Raw genomic sequence first — 8,069 nt, forward strand, 5'->3', positions numbered from 1 at the left:
AGCTCCTCTCTAATCCCCATACCATTGCTTTAAAAGTGGGCCAGTTAATTATTTTTATGTATATTTTAACTACCTTCCTCATTACCTACTTCCAATCTCATTCTTCTCTAAGTCATTTCCACACGACCAGAATGACTTTTACAAAATGAAAATCTGATCTCCCTGCATTAGAACCTTTCAATAGCTCACCAATGGTTTCTGGATACAAAACCATGGCATTAAAATTGTTATCACCTAAGGGGCAGCTGGGTGGCTAAGCAGCTGAGCCTCTGTCATTGACTCAGCGTGATCCCTGGGTCCTGGGATGATCCCCAGGTCCTGGGATAGAGTCCCACATCGGGTTCCCTGCAGGGAGCCTGCTTCTCCCACTGCCTGTCTGCCTGTCATGAATAAATAAAATCTTAAGAAAAAATTTTTTATAAGCTGGCCTTAATTCTAAGGTCCAGTTCCTTTTCCCTTAGAAGCATTTCCTTAGAAGACCTTTTACATGCTTCTCTAGGTTCTATGTTTACCTCTAATCAGTGACATCATCTCATTCATCTGCCTCCCTCGCAAGGTTTTAAGTCCCTGAATAACTACCATACCTTTTTTATCTCCCCAAACCAGAATACAACCCACAATAATTTGTAGAATTAAAGGACCTATAGTGAACAGTACCCACACAATGACAGAGTAACAAATAAAAATGGCTTTCATGTAACAGAGGGCATCAATACTTGGACCTAAAGAAAAATTTCCACTCCTCTTCCATATAACCCCAGACATTTAACTTTCTCCCATTCTGTTTCCCTTTGAGGATGTCTTTAGTGTTCACTTTAACTGGACTTTATTCTTTTAGTACAAATAAGGAAGTAGTATATGATTTACTCTATTATCACACAGCATTGCACATGCCTTTAAAATCATTTTACTTTCCCCCTCAGCTCAAAATCTACTACAGCAACTCCTAAGTGAGTTATCACAATATTCTATGGTTGTCAGTAAAATACTACAGATTGAGGGGCACCTGAGTGTCACAGTTGGTTGGGCACGGTTTGGTTTCAGCTCACGGCACGGGATAGAGCTCCGCACTCAGTGCAAAGTCTGCTTAGGACTCTCCCTCTGCCTCATCCCCTCTAAAATGCAAGAACAAATTCTTTAAGTTAACTCATTCCATCCTATTACTCCTGGGAACACAGATACCCAACATTTAACTAGGCCACAAGTCATCACTCAGAGATCAACCCTACATCTATCATTGGGGTACATGTTAAAGAGATTTCATGCTTTTTGGGATTAAAAAGCCTACCTATCCTCTAAAAAACAAAAACCTCCCAGTGAGATAGCATTTTAGTATTGTTTGTTGCGGTTTGATTCATGTTAAATTTTAGTAAGAATAGTCAAAATAGAATACAATCAAAAACTACTGTCACAAACACAAGGAAGATAAATTCAAACAGGAAGTGTTTAATTTGGAATAATCTAAAAAAAATCTAATAGGTCCTTGTCTCTTGCTAATTGCAAGTCAATTTCATTCTGAAGTTTACATAAACTTCAGCTGCTCTTTCCAGTTTTATCAAAAATTCTCAGTCAGCCCAAGTTAATTACAACCTTGTAAGTCCATTAGTTTACAAAAAAAAAAAAACTGAGCTGGCATCACTTGGGAAACATCTGGAGTTATACAAATATCTTAACCCAAACATTTCCAGAAGCTATCCCCTACACTGCATCAACTAGACTTAAGTGGGTGTATTTCCTAGTGCTTGCAATGAAACCAAGTGGACCTCACACCTCTTACCATCACCCAGGAAGGGTGTGCATCTGTTCCGAAGGCCCCCCTGGCTCCAGGTCATCCTGGCTGCTGCTGTTCCAGGCTGGGCATCCGTGTTGCTGCAGCTTGTGGTTTGTGAGGGGTAGTAGTGTACAGGAAAAGCAGGATGGGATTTCAAGGGAAACAGGAGGAAAATGGCTTTCTGGGAAAATGCCATCACCATCATAGGTGTTAAGTAGTACCACACACATTTTATTGCAGCACAGCTTAAAAATTTAACAAATGAAAGATTAAAAATAAAAAAAACAAAAATAAAAAATTAAAAATACAGACGTCCAGAGATGCTCTAAAACAGTTAAGTTAAAGATCAGGAAAAATAAGGTCACAGACTTAACAGCCAGTAAAATTCTTTCGAGCGTGGGGAAGGGGATGAGGGCAAGGGTGGGGTTGGGAGAGAAAAGGTTTATGTGATCAATCCACTTAAAAATGCTAATGCCTTCACTTTCTCTCCCAAGATGCAAAACTCCAAAGTCAATCAGGAGGCCGGAGAAATTCTTATGAACATTCAGAAAAACTCGATTTTAATCCGGTTAAAAATTATCAGTGTCATTATCATCATCATCATCACCATCATAAGTATAATAATAATAAATAATAATAGTAACTAGTAACAACAATAAAAAGGAAATCAGCGGAAAGTCAGGAAAAATGTAAAAAAAAAATTGGAATAACTTACTGTAGCTGAAGATCAAAAAAATCTCACTGTAAAAAAACAAAAATAAAAATAGCCCAGATTAGAAAAACGGGAGGTGCAAAAATGTCAAGTCAGTAAAGTTCATTTCTTTTCTTTTTCCAAAAGCAGTTTCCACAAAAACCGCAAGGGTAAAGTTCTCAGTAGCAGACAAGCAAAGCCCTTTCCACATCATCAATCAATCTTAAAAATACACGAGGAAGTAGAGAGGTCAGTTTATGAGAGGCTAAAAGGCTCCTCCTCCTCTAACCCAACTGCTGCAGAAAAAATAGAAATAGAAATTTTAAAAATTACATCTTAAATCCAAGTCTCGTTTTTGGAAACAATTAAAAAAAAAACACCTGTAAATTTGCCGTAGTGCACACCAAGTTGCATCATTATGTTTAAAATGTCTTTATAAAATCAGTTTTGGAATGGGAATGTGTGTGTTCTGGAAGGGTGGGGAAGGGAGGTTAAAAATCAAAGCTGAGCTCCAGTGAGTAGGGATGGGGTTCGCCTTGCTGCCCTGTGAAAGGAGAAGGGACAGATTGAGTCAGAGTTCCTCAGAAATGTTGTGCCCTAAACCCCCAAGACAGAAACATCTGTCCATTGCATCTAACACATTCTGGTAAAGCATAACATTACACTGGGATGGGAGAGCCTCTATAGAATCATCACTTCTACCAGTGACTGTCTTCACAATTCTTCAATTATCAGTGGCAAAAATTTACTAATGCGTATGTTCCCACAAGGGTCTTAAAAACAAAAATCTGCAACATTTATCTTGATCATCAGCAGTTTGGACAAAGAAATTATAGAAAAACCAGGCCAACAGAGATGAAGAAGTGAACAAATGTCAAATATCAAGATTATGAAGGAGAATGTTCCATCATGAAGATACATACTAGAGATGACATCTATTCTCAAAACCTGTAAGTGCTCAAACTACAAGACTCGATGGGTTCTACAGTAAAGGGGGAAGAAGTTTAAGGAGCTCATCATTCCACTCACTGACAGAATGAAAAACCACAAATAAAGGAGAAAAGATTACTAGTTACTGAATATTTAATGTCAAAGTAAGTGAAAATTACGGTCCTTAAGGAATTTGATTCTGTGGTCTCACTTTGTAACTTAGCATACTTAACTGATTTCAAGATACGAATTCTAAGAATTTGATACACAAAACCACTAAAAAATAACAACATGCATGACAGATCAGCTGTTTCACCAGCTAAAAGATTTGTAATCAGATTGTAGGTCTTTTGAGGAAAAAAAGGAAATCACTGCCCTCACATTTCAACATTCAGCCAAAATGTTTTACTCTCCTTTACAAATGTCAGTAAACTAGGGGCACCTGGCCAGCTCAGTCGGTAGAGTACATGACTCTTGATCTCAGGGTCATGAGTTCAAGCCAGTTGGGTGTAGAGCTTACTTCAAAAAGCAGGAGGAAAAAAAGTCAGGGGTGCCTGGGTGGCTCAAATGGTTAAGCATCTGACTCGATATCTGCTCAGGTCATAGACTTGAGAGTTTGAGCTCTGCCTTAGCCATGGAGCCTGCTTAAGATTCTCTCCTACTCCATCTGCCTCTCCCCCTCTTTAAAAAAAAAAAAAAAGAAAAAAAAAAAGCACATGAGAACTGAGAACTTAATAAAAAGTGCTCCTTGAGTCAACTATGTGTGAAAGAATACAGCAATAGAATAGGTACTAAACCTCTAAAATCTCACGGTGAATTTTTTCCAAGTAGCAGATCAGTTTAGGTATGACCTGTAAGTTACTTTTATATTTGGACTGATGGTGTTAAACTGTACAAACTACAGGGACACCTGCCTAACTCGGTGGAGCATACAACTCTTAATCTCAGGTTTTGTGGGTTCAAACCCCACATTGGGGTAGGGATTACTTAAAATCTTAAAAAAAAAAAAAAAACTGTACGAACTACATATATTTTTTTTAAAAAGGTAGAAAACATACACTCCTTTCAATGTTCTCTCTATGCCAGTGTTTGTGGTGTCCATTTATGGTTGAACTTTCAATTTTCTTAACCAAAAGCTTAAACCTGGATATTTGTCAAGTTCTAGGCTATGTTAAGTACCTTTGTAGCTCATCTACAAATAAATCCTTTGCACACTTGTCACAAAACAAACACAATGAATATTAAAAGCATTTACATTTCTCAAAGTCATAAAGCCAAAACATTATGTTAAATTGATGAGCTATCAACTCATAAAAAAGACCGAACTTTTAGTGCGTAATTCTTTGCAATTAACAGTATACCTAGATTATACTTTGTCTAACCTCTTCAGAGGTTTGGATCCCTTGTTCTACAGGGTTATTTTTTTTTTCTACAGGGTTATTCTCAAAGGGAGGGTTGCCAACTGGTACCAAGTGGCATTTATTAGAAATGCAAATTTCCAAGGCCCGCACCAGACTTAATTAGAAAGGCTGGTTTTCTGGTGGAGCCCAGCAATCTCTTTTTAACTATTCCCCTTACCAATTCTAATGTCGGTTCACTTTTAAGAACCCTATGAGAGTTTAAACGGGGAACCTCTATCTCATAGTTAACAGTGGTATAAAATAAATCCAAGAGCATGACCTATCATGGTAAATACACCAAGAATTTAAAAACCCTATTGTAGTCTCTCTTCCCCTTTATAAACCCCGAAATTTCTAATTATCTAACACATGTCTTTATACTACACCTAACAGTGCTGGCTCTCACCAATTCTCTAATTTGTATAAAACCATCGTCTTCTCTAACCCCAATGAGAATAAATATATATATGAAATATACATATAAATATACATATTAAATATGAGCAAATAATGCCCTTCAAAGACAATTATAAAGTTACTTCAAGATTAAATGTGTTAACATACTTGTTATGTAACTATAAAAACTGCTTTTAATAAAACTTTCCATATACTTTTCAGCCTTCTGGTAATACTGGAGTAGAAATCAGAAAATAGGTTAAGATGTCTAAGCCCCCTTATAAAACTGTTATTGATAACACTTATTTGCCTGATGAAACTAGTAACAGGGGTGAGGGAAATGGGGATACAGTTCTCTCAACTCTTCAGCAAGATTCTTTCAGCTGCTACTCTCCAGGTAACATCTGGGATAATGATGACTTAACTATAATTTTAAATATTAGAGTATTTTGGATTTATTCCTTGCTTGTTCTTACAGCAATTCCACCTTAAAGTTGCATGCTAAGTGAAACTCACTAAAACCCTAACCACAAACAAAAGAAATGTTTAATTTCTCTACAGAAGGAATGGCAACCACCACCAAGCATTCATTCCAGTATAACGAGCATGGGAAACACAAAAGGTCACAGATTACAATTTAGTCATCCTAAAATCCATCCTCTTCAGCCAGATGAAAATGCTACTAAAGCCTACCTACCTGAAAACATCTCTAAAATTGTTTAATTCTGCGGTCAAATCTTTCCAGATGGATATTAACCCAAAGGAATGGTTTCCTTGGTACATGGTGATCTCAAGAAACCCATGATTTCTAACAAGTCAAGGCAAGAGAAGTTCCCTTCATTTCAATTTTTGTCAATTGTTATTATTCCTTACGTTTCTCATTTCCCAACATTATTAGGTTTCTGACCTAATCTAACTAATCACTGCCCTTACCTCATTCCTAGCAGCTTTGCAATGATAAACTTTGGTGCTAAGCTCACGTAATGTGTTTACATTCTTTCTAAAAAGTAATGCTTTTAATCCCTATTACAGTATCTACATGGTGAGGGAACTGACAGGTGCCTCAACTATTCTGGTTTAAAGACCTTTTACCTTCTATCGGTTTCCCAAGGGATGAATTTATCCTGCAGTATCGGTTTAAACTTTAACGTTTCCTGTGAGAACACATTAAAATTAAATATCTATCTTCCACCAAATATTAAAAAAAACGGCGATTTCTTAAATGAATGGGATATTACTTTGAAACCTATGTAATTCATGTTAAATTCAGCCAACGTTTTTACTAAGTTTCAGGGCTTCGCCAACAGGTACAAGATTTAAAAAAAAAAAAAAAATACGTAGCCCAGAAAATGTAGACCTACGTACTTTTTAGGTATTTTGGAGAAAAAAAAAATCAATGGCAGAATATCCCGAAAATCGAATTTTAAGGTCAGATCAGAATGTCAAATTAATAAGAACTGCCAATTCTCATAATTAAATATTTTTCCCAAAGGGCAATTTGGAAAATTTTCCAGTTCCCGCTAGTGACTACGGTTTAATTCGGTTCTCGGCAAGATTCAAATTCGGTACCGTCGGTACCTCCTATTCCAACAGCTATCGGTATTTATAAAAAAAAAAAAAAAAAAAAAAAAAAGAATAAGAAGAAAAAAAATCACTCGGAGAATGACCCACAGGTCAAACTGCCCTAGCAGCCCCGCTACCCATAGGATACGTTAAGGAGCCTGGCAACCGACACCCTGGGGCCTCTCGGTTTCTGTCTGAGGAAGATCCGAGTACCTACCTCAAAGCAAAGCTCCACTAACTTATATATCTCAAGAGATTTGTAACCTGCAGATAAAAAGTAAGCCAGCTTTAATTATCACGGTTAATATGTAAATGAGATCACAATTATTAAAAGAAAGCAAGCGAAGCAGAAGAGCGTGGGAAAGGGCCGCCGCGAGGCCCGCCGCCGCTCGGAGAGGCGCCCAGGAGGAAGTCCTCGGGAGACGTCAGGCCTATTGTTGTAACGCTCCCGCTCACGCCCCGCGGGGCGCCCCGGAACCCCGGCGCTCGCGGGGCCGTCTCCCCGGAGGAGGGGGGCCCTTCCCCTCCCCCCCCGCCCAATTTTTAAATTTCTCAGACGGCGTCAGCGCTACGTGAACTTCGACTGTACTCGCGAGCGTCTCGATCTTCCCTTTCTCATCTCGGAGGCCTCGTGGTCGGAGAAAATGAAAGGAAGCAGCCGTTAACATACCAAAAAAAAAAAAAAAAAAAAACGAAAAACGAGAAAGACGTTTCCTGAGGCGATCGCGGGCCCTGAGGACAGCGGGGGGGAACCTGCGCCAGAGCCGAGGCCCTCGAGACGCTCGCTCTCAGGAAACCCAAACCCGGCGCAAGAAGAATAAATGGAGGCCTGCTCGCCCCGAGGGCAGTTCCCCTCGTCTCCGCTCCCACACCCCCTCGCGCTCGCCGAGGAGCCCACGCCTGCCCTGCTTCTGCCCCCTCCACTTACCAGGAGGGGGGAGGGAGAAGGGATTCGATTCTGAATCTCCCACTCCCGGGTTCTACGTGGAGAAGCCAAGTGCTGCTCGAGGGCGACGACGCGGCCGCGACCGCTCAGCCTTCGTCTCTTCACAAAATGGCCCCCGAGTCTCCTCGGCCGCCGAGGCGAAGGCCTAGCCCCGCCCCCCGCTCCCTAGAGCCCTGCTATTGGCTGCGACTTTTCTCGCTCCCGCTGCTGATTCGACATTGCTACCGCTCTTCACAGCTCTGCCCAATCACCACGCGGAGTAGGCTAGACTACGCAGGAGAATTTCCACATGCGTGAGAGGGGCTGGCTTGTGAATGGCTACGTTTCCTGTCCCTTATCACCCGAGACGTGCTCATTGGCCACTGTCCCTGA

General features: G+C 40.1%; 1 protein-coding gene across 31 annotated transcripts in view; it reads right to left on the bottom strand.

Moving 5' to 3' along the window:
• Positions 1-7,819, bottom strand: part of HNRNPC (heterogeneous nuclear ribonucleoprotein C) — a 58,671-nt gene extending 50,852 nt beyond the window's left edge. For 7 of the 31 annotated variants that reach the window (XM_072772770.1, XM_072772763.1, XM_072772755.1 and 4 more), the window contains exons 1-2: positions 7,680-7,817; positions 2,487-2,512 (exon numbers count right to left, since the gene is read on the bottom strand). Coding sequence is in view for 6 of the 31 variants with exons in the window: in XM_072772767.1 (XP_072628868.1) it covers positions 1,778-1,780 (3 nt within the window). In the remaining 25 variants the exon portion in view is untranslated. Of the gene's footprint in view, positions 1-1,006; positions 1,116-1,770; positions 1,882-2,486; positions 2,513-2,842; positions 3,007-6,968; positions 7,016-7,679 lie in introns of those variants that run through there. The other 24 variants (XM_072772772.1, XM_072772764.1, XM_072772756.1 and 21 more) reach the window with 9 other exon arrangements.
• Between the last annotated feature and the right edge of the window lie 250 nt (positions 7,820-8,069).

This window comes from Canis lupus, chromosome 13 (genome assembly GCF_048164855.1).
Source record: "Canis lupus baileyi chromosome 13, mCanLup2.hap1, whole genome shotgun sequence".
Taxonomy (NCBI): domain Eukaryota; kingdom Metazoa; phylum Chordata; class Mammalia; order Carnivora; family Canidae; genus Canis; species Canis lupus.